Genomic DNA, 18,025 nt, shown 5'->3' on the forward strand with positions numbered 1-18,025 from the left:
TCCACGCGGCCCTCCAATACTAAATTGGTGATCCCTTGATGCCTCAGAACATGTCCTACCAACCGATCCCTTCTTCTGGTCAAGTTGTGCCACAATTTCCTATTCTCCCCAATCCTATTCAGTACCTCCTCATTAGTTACGTGATCTACCCATCTAATCTTCAGCATTCTTCTGTAGCACCACATTTCGAAAGCTTCTATTCTCTTCTTCTCCAAACTATTTACCGTCCATGTTTCACTTCCATACATGGCTACACTCCATACAAATACTTTCAGAAATGACTTCCTGACACTTAAATCTATACTCGATGTTAACAAATTTCTCTTCTTCAGAAACGCTTTCCTTGCCATTGCCAGTCTACATTTTATATCCTCTCTACTTCGACCATCATCAGGTATTTTGCTCCCCAAATAGCAAAACTCCTTTACTACTTTAAGTATCTCATTTCCTAATCTAATCCCCTCAACATCACCCGACTTAATTCGACTACACTCCATTATCCTCGTTTTGCTTTTATTGATGTTCATCTTATATCCTCCCTTCAAGACACCATCCATTCCGTTCAACTGCTCTTCCAAGTCCTTTGCTGTCTCTCACAGAATTACAATGTCATCGGCGAACCTCTAAGTTTTTATTTCTTCTCCATGGATTTTAATACCTACTCCGAATTTTTCTTTTGTTTCCTTTACTGCTTGCTCAATATACAGATTGAATAACATCGGGGAGAGGCTACAACTCTGTCTTACTCCCTTCCCAACCACTGCTTCCCTTTCATGTCCCTCGACTCTTATAACTGCCATCTGGTTTCTGTACAAATTGTAAATAGCCTTTCGCTCCCTGTATTTTACCCCTGCCACCTTTAGAATTTGAAAGAGAGTATTCCAGTCAACATTGTCAAAAGCTTTCTGTAAGTCTACAAATGCTAGAAACGTAGGTTTGCCTTTCCTTATAATCTTTCTTCTAAGATAAGTCGTAGGGTCAGTATTGCCTCATGTATTCCAACATTTCTACGGAATCCAAACTGATCTTCCCAGAGGTCGGCTTATACCAGTTTTTCCATTTGTCTGTAAAGAATTCGTGTTAGTATTTTGCAGCTGTGACTTATTAAACTGATAGTTCGGTAATTCTCACATCTGTCAACACCTGCTTTCTTTGGGATTGGAATTATTATATTCTTCTTGAAGTCTGAGGGTATTTCGCCTGTCCCATACATCTTGCTCACAAGATGGTAGAGTTTTGTCAGGACTGGCTCTCCCAAGGCCGTCAGTAGTTCCAATGGAATGTTGTCTACTCCGGGGGCCTTGTTTCGACTCAGGTCTTTCAGTGCTCTGTCAAACTCTTCACGCAGTATCTTATCTCCCATTTCATCTTCATCTACATCCTCTTCCATTTCCATAATATTGTCCTCAAGTACATCGCCCTTGTATAGACCCTCTATATACTCCTTCCACCTTTCTGCTTTCCCTTCTTTGCTTAGAACTGGGTTTCCATCTGAGCTCTTGATGTTCATATAAGTGGTTGTCTTATCTCCAAAGGTCTCTTTAATTTTCCTGTAGGCAGTATCTATCTTACCCCTAGTGAGATAAGCCTCTACATCCTTACATTTGTCCTCTAGCCATCCCTGCTTAGTCATTTTGCACTTCCTGTCGATCTCATTTTTGAGACGTTTGTATTCCTTTTTGCCTGCTTCATTTACTGCATTTTTATATTTTCTCCTTTCATCAATTAAATTCAATATTTCTTCTGTTACCCAAGGATTTCTACTAGCACTCGTCTTTTTACCTACTTGATCCTCTGCTGCCTTCACTACTTCATCCCTCAAAGCTACCCATTCTTCTTCTACTGTATTTCTTTCCCCCATTCCTGTCAATTGTTCCCTTATGCTCTCCCTGAAACTCTGTACAACCTCTGGTTCTTTCAGTTTATCCAGGTCCCATCTCCTTAAATTCCCACCTTTTTGCAGTTTCTTCAGTTTTAATCTACAGGTCATAACCAATAGATTGTGGTCAGAGTCCACATCTGCCCTTGGAAATGTCTTACAATTTAAAACCTGGTTCCTAAATCTCTGTCTTACCATTATATAATCCATCTGATACCTTTTAGTATCTCCAGGGTTCTCCCATGTATACAACCTTCTATCATGATTCTTAAACCAAGTGTTAGCTATGATTAAGTTGTGCTCTGTGCAAAATTCTACCAGGCGGCTTCCTCTTTCATTTCTTAGCCCCAGTCCATATTCACCTACTACGTTTCCTTCTCTCCCTTTTCCTACACTCGAATTCCAGTCACCCATGACTATTAAATTTTCGTCTCCCTTCACTATCTGAATAATTTCTGTTATTTCATCTTACCTTTCTTCAATTTCTTCGTCATCTGCAGAGCTAGTTGGCATATAAACTTGTACTACTGTAGTAGGTGTGGGCTTCGTATCTATCTTGGCCACAATAATGCGTTCACTAAGCTGTTTGTAGTACCTTACCCGCGTTCCTATTTTCCTATTCATTATTAAACCTACTCCTGCATTACCCCTATTTGACTTTGTGTTTATAACCCTGTAGTCACCTGACCAGGAGTCTTGTTCCTCCTGCCACCGAACTTCACTAATTCCCACTATATCTAACTTTAACCTATCCATTTCCATTTTCAAATTTTCTAACCTACCTGCCCGATTAAGGGACCTGACATTCCACGCTCCGATCCGTAGAACGCCAGTTTTCTTTCTCCTGATAACGACATCCTCTTTAGTAGTCCCCGCCCGGAGATCCGAATGGGGGACTATTTTACCTCCGGAATATTTTACCCAAGAGGACGCCATCATCATTTAATCATACAGTAAAGCTGCATGCCCTCGGGAAAAATTACGGCCGTAGTTTCCCCTTGCTTTCAGCCGTTCGCAGTACCAGCACAGCAAGGCCGTTTTGGTTATTGTTACAAGGCCAGATCAGTCAATCATCCAGACTATTGCCCTTGCAACTACTGAAAAGGCTGCTGCCCCTCTTCAGGAACCACACGTTTGTCTGGCCTCTCAACAGAAACCCCTCCGTTGTGGTTGTACCTACGGTACGGCTACCTGTATCGCTGAGGCACGCAAGCCTCCCCACCAACGGCAAGGTCCATGGTTCATGGGGGGACACGCAATTTTGGCACTACACGTACTAGGTCTCTGGCGTCTGCAGAAATTAAAAAAAAAGCAGGACAGTCCATATGAAGTGCTCCGGACAAATCCGGTATGTGACGAAACGGCAAAACGAACCTATCGGACACCTTCTCTTATGCCACCTACTTGCAGTTACCATTGTTAGCAAAGTGGTAATCGCCAAGGGTGAGCAAGCATCGTACTCCTTTCAGTTCTTGCTCTAAGGGGATGAGCAGGCTGCTAGCTCGTTGATGTGGAGACTATCTAATAATAAATCAATACCGAAATGTACAGCTCTGAAACCGGGAGTATATTTCCAATATGCAGCCGATATTTTTATAGGCAGTTACGTCGATATTTTTTCGTCTCTATACCGATACAATTTTCGATATATTGAGGGCCGATTGTTACATTCTTAAATATCGATATATCGGATTCCTTATGCTTTTAAAAATATCAACAGTCCTAGTGCTAACGGCCCTCCGTATCGCATCCAAATGGCGTCATTGGCAGAGAATGTCAAGGCGGTCCGTCGATCTCGATTCGGCCATCTGGGTCAAAACGCGGAGCTTTGCTTTGCTTTTTGGTTTTTGTGAGATAGGTGAGACACCTTCAGACTTCCGGAAGAATGTGAGAATACCAATACCTAAAAAGGCAGCTGCTGATAAATGTGAACATTACCGAACTGTCAGTTTAATGAGTCATGGTAGAAAAATCCTGGCTCGAAGCATTCACAGAAAAATTGAAATACTGGCAGAAGACGACCTCGCTATCGGTTTGAGTTCCCGAGAAGTGTAGAAATAGGCGAGGCAGTACTTACCCTACCATTCATCTTAGGTTACAGAAAGGCAGCTTTCTAGATTTAGAGAAGGCTTTTCATAGTGTTGAGTCGACTGTTCATTGGAATTCTGTAGGGTAGTCGGAATGAAACACAACTGCAGTCGCTTGACATGGAAAAGTTAGACGGGGTTGCAACCCATCCTTGATTTTATTCGACCTATATGTTGATCAGGTTGTGAAGCAAACCAATGGGTAATTTCGAATCGGTATTAAAATTCAGGGAGAATACATAAAAACTTTCCCACGCCCGGGTTCCCGGGTTCGATTCCCGGCGGGGTCAGGGATTTTCTCTGCCTCGTGATGGCTGGGTGTTGTGTGCTGTCCTTAGGTTAGTTAGGTTTAAGTAGTTCTAAGTTCTAGGGGACTTATGACCACAGCAGTTGAGTCCCATAGTGCTCAGAGCCATTTGAACATAAAAACTTTGAGATTTGCTGACGACTAGTAAGTCTCTCATAGACGTCAATGAACTTGGAAAAGCAGTTGAAGCGAACGGACAGGTTCTTCAAAAGAGACTACAAGAGAAACACTAACAAAAGTAAAACAAGGCTAAGACTGCGTTGTCATATTACATCAATCGATTCTGTAGAAAAATTCTTTATTTTTCAGCAGAATTAGAATAATTTCAAACGAAATAGCTGGTTTCGGCTGGGATTGGCCACCCTCAGATAATAAAACACATTCACATTGTGGTTTCCGCTATGGTGAGGTTGAACCCAGCATATGTTTCATCTGAAGATGACCGATCCCGGCGGAAACATTTCATTTTGTTGCAAATTATTGTAATTGTACTGACAATAAATTATTTTCAAAACAACCAGTCTGCGTGTGTCCAGTTCGATTTGTTAATGTTGTTCTTTTCAAGATAATGGGAGAATTAGATTAGGAAATACGACATTTAACGTAGTAGTTGTGTTCTGGTATTTCGTCCGCAAAATATCTGATGATGGCCGAAGTAGAGAGGATACAAACTGCGGTCTGTGACTAGCAAGAAAAACGCTTCTGAAGAAGAGAAGTTTTTCAACATCAGAATAAATTTAAATATTAGGAAGTCTTTTCTAATGGAATTTGCCTGTAAGTCAAACATAGACATTTAAAAGTTCAGGCAAGAAAAAGTAATGAGGAGTCACTGAACCGAAGAAATTTACGGACAGACATGCATAAAAGAAGATCGATTGACAGAACAGATTTTGATGCACTAAGAAATGGTGAATTTGTAATGGAGAGATGCTTGTATGTATTTGGTGGCCATGAGAATACGGTACACTCATTCTGGTGCTCATCAAACCACGTACATACACTGCGATGTGTGTGACACACTGCATTGTCCTGATGGTAGATATCATCGTGCCGAGGAAAAACAAAGTGGGTGTATGGGTGGACAAGGTACCCAAGGATAGATACATAGTTGTGTTTCTCTGCTGTGTCTCCCAGAATGTCGAGTTCACCAAGGGAAAGCCACGAAAACTTTTCCCAGACTATAATGCTCCCTTACACGGCCTGGACCCTTACGATTGTTGCAGGATTTGTGCTTTCAGACGTTCCACGCCGTACACCTCAAAGGTTATCTGCCATCTGAAAAAGCCACTGCTTGCCACTCAATGGGCGTCCAGTTGCGCTATCCAAGTGCAAATTCCAGTCTTGGTCGGCAATAAACAGCAGTGGGTGCGTGAACTAGGCGCCTAGTGCAGAGGCCCTTGTACAGCAACGTTCGCTGAACGGTCGTTGAGAAGAGACTGTTCGTAGCTCCTTGTCTCATCTGGGCGGTCAGTAGGTCAATAGTTGGACGTCTATTCGCCCGTACACATCTAGGTAGCCGTGGTTCACCCCTGTCATCTATGGTTCGTGAAACACCACAGTTGTTGCCTCGACACTGGTTTTGGATAGAGGCATTCTGCCATTCATGGTGTACTTTAATGTCAAGCGAATGGTTTACTGACTTAGCTGTTTCGGAAATGCTTCCAGTCTTTACCGAAATCCTACGATCATGCCCTTTTTGGATGTAAGATAAATGGTTGCATATCCACATTACGACGACGACTGCACTGTTTTCCGCGTCTTCCCCTCCCCCCCTCCCCTTTCCCGTCAGGCTTTGCATACAGTCCACTGATAATGCTACCATCTGCCCTCTGTGACTAGTGAGCCGTAGTAAAGTTTACTTACTGTTTTGAAGAACGCGCCCCAGCGCGTAGTGTAAACCAGTCGCCCTCCGTTTCTGGCGGTGGCGCCGCTGTGGCAATTGCAGCTTTGGTGTCTCCCTCTGGCGGGAAAGGGGAAACGTTGCCTGTTCACGTGCATTTAAGGGGCGCCATGAGCTCGGCAAAGGCCCCTGCCACGTCTTCACCGTTGTGTCCCCCCTACCCTCCATCTCTACACCCTACATCTCCTTTCCCAAGGTGGCTTCCATCAACTCCCCCTCCCGGATGATGCCCTATGTCCCTCCATTTATCCCTCCTATCAACTCTGATCCTCACTCCCGCTCCTTTCCTCTGTCCTTTCCCTGGGTTCCCTCTTCCTCCCCTCCATCCTGTTTTCTCCCCACTAAACCTCTCCCTACCTCCCTTCTACCCCCCACCCCTCGAGTCCTTTTGTATTCCCCTCCTCTGCCTGCCCCACTCCCTGTCGCGTCTGCCCAGCGCCCCCCACCCCTCTTATGGGTCCTCATCCTCCATCAGCTCCTTTGCCGGCTCCCCCCCATTCGCTTTTACTCTCCTTTCCCCCTTTTTTTTATTTTCCCATCATCTGTCCAGTTTCCCCCACCTGCTCTCGGCTGTGGTATGTCACATTTGCCAACTTTTTAGTGCAGTGTTCCAGTGACTATTCAGTGTTGTTCGTCTTTCTCGTGTTGCGAACAGAAACCATGCTGTCGCTAGGTGTGAATTTCATGTCTTTTGCGAACAGAAACCAGACTGTCGCCGTGCTTTTTAATTGTCTGTCTATTGTTTTACCTGTCTGCGCCGTATGTATTTTATTAGCATCATCATCCCTCTGTTCTTTGTTTTAAGTTCCACGATTTCTTTTCGCCATGTTCCTCTTTAAGTCTCCGATTTTATCGCCTGTTTTTATTATTTATTTTCTTCATCTTTCTAACAAAGTCTGTAGGCTGAAGAGCGGCATACTGAGCTGCTGCCAGCCCGCCCTCTTCGGGGGGAATTGAAATTCAATAAAGAAAAAAAAAAAAAACTCGGCAAAGGGTCAGTCTGCTCGAGAGTCTGTCTGAGTCGGAGGGAGTCTGGGGGCAGTCTGTCAGTCTCGGCGAGTCGGTCAGTTGGTCAGCCGGGTCAGTGTGGGGCAGTCAGTGTCTGTCCGTCGTCCGGAGTGCTAGTATGCGTTAGGCCGCCAGTCTGCTCGAGTTTGGTCAGGCAATGGACACTGGCGGTTGGATTGATCGGTTGGTCGGTCTCTTCCCGGGGCAGGGATGTCGGGTAGCCTGAGGGCATGTTTCCCCTGCAGGGGTGGGTCCGCGCGAGTGATCGCTTAGTCAATGTCGGTGTGCCGTCTGGAATGCCAGGATGTCTGTTGTTCGGATCGACCTTAAGGCCGGTTGGATCGATCGGTTGGTCGGTCGTGCACCGAGACACAAGATGCCTTGTTCGTCTTGAGCGTCGGCGCATGCGAGGTGGCCACGCGGCAACCAGAGGGCCGCACCGTATAGCGAGGAGTAGTGGCTTCGCCGCCGACCCCAGAGCTGCACGGGCCAACCCACGACATCGGCCTGCATGGTGCGAGCTGCGACGCCGTGAGACGGGAGATCGGCGCTCCTTCCTGCGTCCGTTGTAGCGGCTGGCAGCCGTCGGTTCGGGAGAGCGTTGGGGGTGCTGCGCCAGATCTTCGTCAGCAATGGCAATTTATTAGAAGTTAAGTGATTTGTAATATGTTGTTCCATTTAATGGCTAAATTCTACTTGTTTTATTGGCCAGTCTCTCGTTCCGAGCTTGCTCGTCTGTCTCCGGTCCGCATTTGTTAGGCAGTTAGTGTTTGTCTGTCTGTCTGTCGGTCTGACATACGTTAGAAGCTGCCTCTGTTATATTTGTCGGATTCGGTGTTAACGAATTTATAGAATTAAGGCAAAGGCCGAATTCGCAAAATATGTGTTTATCTTGCCTGTCATTTTGCGAGGCGGTATATGTGTAATGTAGAGTCTGAATTTCATGGGTTTTATTTAAACATTTTTATAAAGTTGCCACCCTTCCACCGTAAGAGCCCTTTCAAAAACAAATTGCACTTTTGGTGGAAAATAATTTCTTAGTGTGAGTGTTTGTACCATTTTCATGCCTCCTACGGGGTGCATAGTTAATGTGTTTCTGTAAGTTGTTAAAAATTTTAGTTTAAAGTAATCTGGTGTGTTGCAGATTTGCACCAGTGTAGTTTTCAGAGGTCGTTGTGAGCGGTCGTGACTACGGCCGTGGTGAAAGGGAGCGGAAGCTTCTCAGCCCGAAGGCTCCTACTGTAACAAAAAAAAATAATTTTATTCTGCCTCTGAATAATTGTAACTTGATATTTCAAGAGTACTTTTCTGCTTATAAATTTAAAACGGTTTTGAAAAAGCTTAGGAATAAAATTCACATTTGTTAAATTGTAACTTCATATTTCAAGGGTGCTTTTCTGCTTATAAATTTTAAATCTGTTTTTGAAAAGGCTTTTATGAATAAAATTTCTATTGGTTGAAATTTGTTTGCATCCGTTACTCCTTGGCAACTACTTGCATACTCACGTAGTGTGTTAATGTTCTTGATGAATCGCTAGTAAATAAAGTAAATTCTTCAAGAAAAGATTTTGAAAGTTTAAATTCACGCTTCAAGTAGTTCTTGCATTTGACATACGTCAAACATAGGCGGTGGACCCCTTAATGTGACTTGGCCGTGTAGGTGCAGGTTGCAGTACTTATTCGGAAGTGAATACACTTGCAGAGGGTAGAGTAGCACGGAGAAGGCACCCAACCAGTCTTCGGACGGAAGAGATCAGCAACAACAACAACAGGTGGCGGGTAGTTTGTGAGGCTCACCTGGAGGGAGTGTCGCTGTGAGGAGGCGAGGGCGCGGCCGTCGCGCCGCCAGGAGACGGAGGGCAGCGGGCTGCCAGCGGCCTCGCATTCGGCAGACCAGGGGGCGCCAGCCTCCAGCGTCGCGGCGCCGAACGTCCTCACCAGCTGCGGCGCCGCGTCTGCCGGGGGAACACACTGCAGCTGGCCGGCTACCACAACTACAGCCTCAGCACAGTGACTGTCATATATTATAGGTATGTTGGATACACCCTCTAGAAGTGAGGCTTTATCTCTGTCAATGTGGCAGCAGAACGAGTGTAGTGACTGCACAGTGACGGGAGTGAGCAGCAAAGAGCGTCTCCGTGTATGTTCGGTCAGCAGCGACAACCCGTCTCCTTGGCTGTAGACGGTGAGCCGAGGCTGGCTCGTGTTATGCTTTGCATTAAATGATTATAAAGATCCGCCTCGATTGCAAATTGAAACTGGACGTTGACCTAGGTTTCGACGCAGGTAACCACGCCTTCTTCGGAACACACTCAAACTACAGACTGCCTAAAGAAGCATGGTCCAACATTAAAACAGAACTCCCAAAAAGGGCAAAAGACTCACTTAAAATATAAAATAAATCGTACGTGTGTACTATGTCAATAGCTGTACTTTGCTCAAACGTCAGACATTAAACTTTGGTTGCTATTCTGAGATAAGTCTCGCACGGTTATCGCGATTATGCTGTTACTCTCTCTCTCCGCGAGTCGCAGCAGCAGCGTGTATCGATATTCGCACCCTTGTACTATCTTTGGCCTCACGCTTGTAGTTTCGGGCTGTGCCGTGTGCGGGCAGTTGGTCGGTTGGTGTGGAGCAGCGAGGAAGTCTCCGTGGCGCGTGTCTGGCCGGGGCCACGCGCGGTCCGAGTGTGAGGGGCTGTCCCCATTGCTACGAGGTCCGTTGACTCACCGATCCCAGACACGAAAGTTGAGTCTTTACTTAATCTACCAGCCAGCCCCAGCTGTTCACATTGTGTCGTTTGAATTTCGTTCTGGGCTGTTGGGACATTCCCACGAGCAACAACGTGTGTTTTCAAGTTGGGGAAATTCTAGCCGTCCTCCTGTGGAGTTTAACTTAACTTGATTAAGTTTGAAGTGCACCAGCCGAATCTTCTGCCTCGTGGCCGTTAACGTTCTGGTTACCTGCCCTGGGTGTTGACGTAAATTCAGGCAGTGTACTTTCCTAATCGTGTTGTGGCTGTCCATCGCGGCGTGTAGTTGACAGCTGAATGTGTAATTCATTGTGGGCGCCGATACCTTCTGCGTCGTTCCATTGAACTCCCTGTTGTGGGCTGGTCAGGTGGAGCAGAAGTTATCCTGTCGCTTGCTACAGTCTGGAACCGCGCGACCGCTACGATCACAGGTTCGAATCCTGCCTCGGGCATGGATGTGTGTGATGTCCTTAGGTTAGTTAGGTTTAAATAGTTCTAAGTTCTAGGGGACTCATGACGTCAGAAGTTAAGTCCCATAGTGCTCAGAGCCATTTGAACCATATCTCGCCCCCTGGTCCGTTGACTGTCTGTCGGTTGGGTTGCCGTGACATTGAGAATTGTTGGGCCGACTGCCTGTCACATCTAAGTGAGCGTTAGTGTTTGAATTCCAGGCCGACCCTTGGAAACTTCTGAGCGCCGTTTGATGTGCTGCCTTTCTTATTTTTCCTGTTTGTTTGTTTATGTATGTCTTCCAGCTGATTTTAAATTAAAGTTGTTTTGCCCTTAAGGCATGAGATTATTTGGCCTTCAGCCTGATTTAAAGAAATTTTAAGATAAGGCCTTTTAAAATTCAAATTCCTGTTGGCGTCTACATCTACATTTATACTCCGCAAGCCACCCGATGGTGTGTGGCGGAGGGCACTTTACGTGCCACTGTGATTACCTCCCTTTCCTGTTCCAGTCGCGTATGGTTCGCGGGAAGAACGACTGTCGGAAAGCCTTAAGTTATTGGCCTTCAGCCGATTGTAAGTTAAATTTGTTTTGCCCTTGGGGCATGAAATTGTTTGGGCTTTCAGCCTAATTTAGAGAAATGTTTTAAGATGAGGTTTTATGCCTTTTAAAATTCAAATTCTTGTTTTTGAGTCTTAAGTGATTGGCCTTCAGCCGTTTTAAATTAAAGTTGGTTTGCCCTTGAGGCGTGAGACTGAATGGCGCATTTAGCTGGAAATTAAGTTATAAAATTAATGTTTGGTCTGCTCTGTTTTTAATGTTTTCTTTACTGTTGTAATGTTTGTCAAATGAATAAACTAGTATGTTCGAGTGCAACTGACAGCCACTCATTTCGCCCCCTTTCCACAAATTAAACTATCTGTCCTGTCCTGCGGGTATGGCAGGGAATCTGAGACGGGATGCGCCGTGTGCTGTCTTACTGCACGATGTCATTGTGTATATTCGTCATGAGCGTACTGAGCATCGAGCTTTGTGAACCAATGAGACATCTTGAAACTGTCTGCCTTAAGGGTGCTGGAGACTCAGTGGTTTCATGTACTGTGTAGTGATCGTTACGACTTCTTACTGTCAAGTATTGCAACTGTTCGTGATGCATTTAATAGATTTGGTGCCCCATGTGAGACTTCACTGTACACTTCGATTGCAGACGCATTCTTTAACTTATTGTGCACTAGTCATAACCGCCTACAGCCTGTGTTGCTAATTTTAGTAATATTCATGCACGCTGCATGAACTACTATTTGCGCATGTGCCGTTAGCCTCACCTGTATTACTGTGCCATTTTTTCCTGTGTATTCGGTGTTAGCCTTTGCCGGTATTGCATTAAAACATCTGCAATGGACACTGATGAGGCTAAACATTAAGACCACCTGCTTAATAACTTGTTTGTCCGTCTTTGGAACGAAATACAGCACCGATTCAGCGTATCAGGGGTCCGACAGTTTGCTGGTAGCTTTGTGGAGGTATCTGGCGTTAGATGTCTACGCACAGGTCATGTGATTCGCGTAAATAACGGGCCGCTGATTTGCGTACGCGGTGATGAGGCCCATTAGTCATCCAGATGGGTTCCGTAGGATTTACATCAGGTGAAATTGGTTGCTGAAACATGAACGTGAGCTCACTACTACCACAGGTCCCATGCAAGGACACGAGAATGTTTCCCATAGCATAATACCGCTCCCACCAACCTGCGTCCGTGGTGCGCTGCACTTATCGAACCGCCGTTCACGTCTATGACGTGATACACCCGAAGAGCCGACACGTTTCACTTGATTGACGGTCGAATCCCGGCGGCCTATGCCCACTGAAATCGTAGCTGACGATGTCATTGGGTCAACATGTGTACACGTAGGGGTCGTCTGCAAATGGTTCAAATGGCTCTGAGCACTATGGGACTTAACATCTGAGGTCATCAGTCCCCTAGAACGTAGAACTACTCAAGCCTAACTAACCTAAGGATGTCACACACATCCATGCCCGAGGAAGGATTCGAACCTGCGACCGTAGCGGTCGCACGGTTCCAGACTGAAGCGCCTAGAACCGCTCGGCCACACGGGCCGACTAGCGTCGTCTGCCACGCAGCTCCTTATTCAACAACGTATAATGAGCAGCGTACTCCAGAACACTTGAACGTGCACCAGTATTGTGTTCTTTCGGTAGAGATGCCTTAGATCACCATCTACCCTACTTTATGGAGCAGAAAAACCTCCGATCCCCACGTTCTGTGAAGAGTAGTGGACGTCCAACCTTTTAGCACCTAGTGGTAGTTCCACTGTCCTAACTCCTGTAGATGCTCACGACAGTAGCACGTGAACATTCGACCAGCTTCGCCGTTTTCAAGGAACTCTTTCACAGGCCCTACGTAATAATAATATGCTCTTTGTCAAAGTCGCTTATCTCAATGGATTTCCATATCTGCATGCCATATCTTTGCTAGGTGATCCTGCTCCGGCGTCTGTTCCGCTTACATCTGTTACTGAGTCGATTGCCGGCAACGCCATCAGGTGGCATCCAACGTCCCGGTGGACAGTGGTCGTAATGTTTTGGCTTATCGGCGTATTTAATTTACTCTGCTAATTTATGTTTAGCTTGCCCTGGCCGCATACCTTAATGAAATACTGTAGTGCCTTTTCTGATACTGCGTTGTTTCAGGAGACCTAGGAAATATTTTTTATACTCTTGAAGGAGTTTGAAATCGATCAGTCGAGCATTTGCTTGTAACGAACAGCACCTATAAATCGAACAAGCATTGCAAAAGGGAAGGCACCGTTTCTAATAATGTTGGTTGACAGTGATTAATTCTAGTGTTATTCAGACTGCCAGATGAAGCAGGCAGAATTTGCTCAATACACGATTCTGCTCATTGTCGGTTGGTATTCTGACAGAAGCATTGTAAGGCGCTGGTGGATAAAAATCTATTTCGTGATACCATTTCCTACGTTTATGACAGAGTTTTTCTTCCGAATCTGGAACATTAGTCGAATTATCAGCTGTAAATTGCCTTACCCAAAGACTGGGATTTGTGCATATTCTGGTATTTGTAGTGTAATTTCAGATCAGACAACTTGCTTGTGAAGAACTGTTTATTGAGTTCAATTGAGTTTTAATTCTGTCATCTTCTTTGCTATTCGATCAATAATTGTTTTGACGGCTGTTTAATAATCTTCAGTTGCTGCTGATTTGAATAATTATAGTGTTTAAGCATAATAATTTGTTATTATGAGATGTCTGATGATGAAACGCAATTGCTGCATGGAACACACAACTCTAATTTGCTGAGCTGTGATATTTTCAATAAATCTGTCCTATGTAATCTGTATGTCAACTATTCTATCATTTCCACCATTTCTTAATCGACAGCCGGCGTGGCCGAGGGGTTCTAGGCGCTTCAGTCCGGAACCGCGCTGCTGCTACGGTCGCAGGTTCGAATCTTGCCTTGGGCATGGAGGTGTGTGCTGTCCTTAGGTTAGTTAGGTTTAAGTAGTTCTAAGTTCTAGGGGACTGATGACCTCAGCTGTTGCCCGTAGTGCTCAGAGCCATTTGAACCATTTCTTAATCTATGGAGATTCCAATGCCTGTCCACAATACCGACCTAACGAATGTCAGTGTTTGACAGACGGAGGTACTCAAAAATGAGAGGAACTGAAATGATTATTTTTCAGCTTTGACAGACTGTTAACACTGCTAAAAGTGAAGGGGGAACAAGGCCCTCGTGGAATTCCTGTTAAGCAGCGCCAGATCTGCGGCATTCGGCGAGCACCCAAGCAAGTGCTCGTCGAACGCGTATAAATGACGACGGGCAAAAGCTGTGAGCCGAAAGACCACATTCGGTGCCCCAGTTCCTCACCTCGTGTTGGGACGGTCTTCTGCGCCGCGTTGAAGTGGACGAATATTCTTCTACTCGTGCTTGTGATTCCTGTCCCTACATCTACTCCGCTGCCAAGTACTGCTGGGTGAGCATATCTTTCATCAACTGAAATATTCCTATTGCATTCATTCTCGGCTGAGCTTAATTATTCCAATTAAAATTCATATTCTTTTGTGTTTCGCCGGTTCTTATTTTCTTGTACTGTTATTTTCTTTTACTTTACTTTACTTTACTTTACTTTACTTTACTTTACTTTACTTTACTTTACTTTACTTTACTTTACTTTACTTTACTTTACTTTACTTTACTTTACTTTACTTTTCTTTTACTTTACTTTACTTTCATAAGACGTCCACAAATGAAGTGAAACACCATGAACAAGAAGAGTAAATGAAATGGAACTTCATCTGCTAGGAGCGTATTTGATATGACTGCTGTTATGCCGGAGCCAAGGTAGCCCCTGAGGGTCGGCAACCCATATTACATCAAAGAGGACGGAGTTGTCTAAGTCCAAGGCGTACTAAAAGCACCATGGTAAACACCAGCTATATACATACAAGATAATGGAAACAGACATTCCGAGCACTACTTCCTCAAGGGGGAGCTCGAGCCACGGCCTGCAGTAAGTATCACTACGCCAAAACCTGATTGGCTGGAGACAGCTATTTAGGGATGACGGACACCTGAAGGAAAATTTGGAAAATATTTCGAGTAGATTTCCCGACCATGTTATAGTTCTGGGTGGAAATTTTAATTTGCCAGATATGGACTGGGAGAGTCAAACGTTTATAACGAGTGTCAGGGATAAAGAATCCAATTAAATTTTTTTTAAGTGCATTATCTGGAAACTACCTTGAGCAGTTAAACAGAGAACCGACTCGTGGCGATAACGTATTAGACCTTCCGGTGTCAAACAGACCCAAAATATTGGAAACAGTTAACGCAGAACAGGGAATCAGCGACCATAAAGCGGTTGCTGCATCGATGATTTCAGCCTGTAAATAGAAATATTAAAAAAGGTAGGAAGATTTTTCTCTTTAGCAAAAGTGACAAAAAGCAGATTTCAGAGTACTTGACGGCTCAACACAAAAGTTTTGTGTCAAGTACAGATAGTGTTGAGGATCAGTGGAAAAAGTTCAAAACCATCGTACAATATGCATTAGATGAGTATGTGCCAAGCAAGATCGTAAGAGATGAAAAAGAGCCATTGTGGTACAACAACCGAATTAGAAAACTGCTGCGAAAGCAAAGGGAACTTCACAGCAAACATAAACATAGCCAAAGTCTTGTAGACAAACAAACATTACACGAAGCGAAATGTAGTGTGAGGAGGACTAAGCGAGAGGCGTTCAGTGAATTCGAAAGTAAAGTTCTATATACTGGCTCGTCAGAAAATCCTAAGAAATTTTGGTCGTATGTCAATGCGGTAGGAGGATCAAAACAAAATGCCCAGACACTCTGTGACCAAAGTGGTACTGAAACAGAGGATGACAGACTAAAGGCCGAAATACTAAATGTCTTTTTCCAAAGCTGCTTCACAGAGGGAAATTGCACTGTAGTTCCTTCTCTAGATTGTCGCACAGATGACAAAATGGTAGATATCGAAACAGAGGCATAGAAAAACAATTAAAATCGCTCAAAAGAGGAAAGGCCGCTGGACTTGATGGGATACCAGTTCGATTTTACACAGAGTACGCGCAGGAACCTGCCCCCCTTCTTGCAGCGGTGTACCGTAGGTCTGTAGAAGAGCTTAGCGTTATAAAAGGATTGGAAAAGGGCACATGTCATCCCCGTTTCCAAGAAGGGACGTCGAACAGAGGTGCAGATCTATAGACCTATATCTCTAACGTCGATCAGTTGTAGAATTTTGGAACACGTATTATGTTCGAGTATAATGACTTTTCTGGAGACTAGATATCTACTCTGTAGGAATCAGCATGGGTTTCGAAAAAGACGATCGTGTGAAACCCAGCTCGCGCTATTCGTTCACAAGACTCAGAGGGCCATAGACACGGGTTCCCAGGTCGATGCTATGTTTCCTAACTTCCGCAAGGCATTTGATACAGTTCCCCACAATCGTTTAATGAACAAAGCAAGAGCATATGGACTATCAGACTAATTGTGTGATTGGATTGAAGAGTTCCCAGATAACAGAACGCAGCATGTCATTCTCAATGGAGAGAAGTCTTCCGAAGTAAGAGTGCTTTCAGGTGTGCCGCAGGGGAGTGTCGTAGGACCCTTGCTATTCGCAATATCCATAAATTACCTTGTGAATAACATCGGAAGTTCAATGAGTTTTTTGCAGATGATGCTGTAGTATATCGAGAGGTTGTAACAATGGAAAACTGTACTGAAATGCAGGAGGATCTGCAACGAATTGACGCATGGTGCAGGGACTGGCAATTGAATCTCAATGTAGACAAGTGTAATGTGCTGCGAATACATAGAAAGAAAGATCCTTTATCATTTAGCTACAATATAGCAGGTCAGCAACTGGATGCAGTTAATTCCATAAACTATCTGGGAGTAGGCGTTAGGAGTGATTTAAAATAGAATTATCATATAAAGTTGATCGTCGGTAAAGCAGATGCCAGACTGAGATTCATTGGAAGAATACTAAGGAAATGCAATCCGAAAGTTAACTTAGAACTACTTAAACCTAACTAACCTAAGGACATCACACGACACCCGAAAATAAAGGAAGTAGGTTAGAATTCACTTGTTCGCCCACTGCTCGAATAGTGCTCACCGGTGTGGGATCCATACCAGATAGGGATGATAGAAGAGATAGAGAAGATCCAACGGAGAACAGCGCGCTTCGTTACAGGATCATTTAGTAATCGCGAAAGCGTTACTGAGATGATGAACTCCAGTGGAAGACTCTGCAACAGAGACAGTAGCTCGGTACGTGCTTTTGTTGAAGTTTCGAGAACATACCTTCACAGAAGAGTCAGGCAGTATATTGCTCCCTCCTACGTATATCTCGCGAAGAGACGATGAGGATAAATCAGAGAGATTAGAGCCCACATAGAGGCATACCGACAATCTTTCTTTCCACAAACAATACGAGACCGGAATAGAAGGGTGAACCGATAGAGGTACTCAAAGTACCCTCCGCCACACACGGTCAGGTGGCTTGCGGAGTATGGGTGTGGATGTAGATCTAGGGGCTAGAACCAGCCCCGAAGTTCAGTTCACTCCGGATGCCGACCTCGTGGACTTCGACCGCTGAAGATAACGTCTTCGTCTCTGAATTGGACATTTACTAGAGTGTGTGTTACCACGAACCTTCGTGGAAAATTAGAGGTGAACTTTTGTTTGCCTCAATAAGGAGACATTTCTAGGCATCGTTATTGTAACCTTTCTTTTGTGTTCAGTTATCAACCTTGTAAACATACATAAATAAACGTTGTGTTTGTGAAAAATTGCTCATTGTCAGTCACTACAATTGCAGTGATCACAAAATCGGGTCATATTTACAAGGAACTTGGCACAATTAGCACATTTATCAGTATGACGTTGCTCCCTCTCTGGCGTGGATGCACACACTGATATGATTGGAGAGACAGTCGTCAAACCGTAGTATTCTCTCCTGACGCAAGGAGGAGCTTCATATTCATCAGTACTGCGCGTGTGAACTGATTCGTGCCCACGGCTCAGCTGTGAGCAACTGGCTGGCTTATGGCGACGTACACCAAGGCGACTACAGTCATG

At 44.7% G+C, this 18,025-nt stretch overlaps 1 protein-coding gene across 1 annotated transcript in view; it reads right to left on the reverse strand.

Annotated features, from left to right (window-relative positions):
- The window catches only part of LOC126235629 (Down syndrome cell adhesion molecule-like protein Dscam2), a 197,811-nt gene that overhangs the window by 127,284 nt on the left and 52,502 nt on the right, over positions 1-18,025 (reverse strand). The window contains exon 4 of the mRNA XM_049944340.1: positions 8,979-9,377. Coding sequence (XP_049800297.1) covers positions 8,979-9,377 — 399 coding nt within the window. The remainder of the gene's footprint in view (positions 1-8,978; positions 9,378-18,025) is intronic.

Source organism: Schistocerca nitens, chromosome 2 (assembly GCF_023898315.1).
Source record: "Schistocerca nitens isolate TAMUIC-IGC-003100 chromosome 2, iqSchNite1.1, whole genome shotgun sequence".
NCBI lineage: Eukaryota > Metazoa > Arthropoda > Insecta > Orthoptera > Acrididae > Schistocerca > Schistocerca nitens.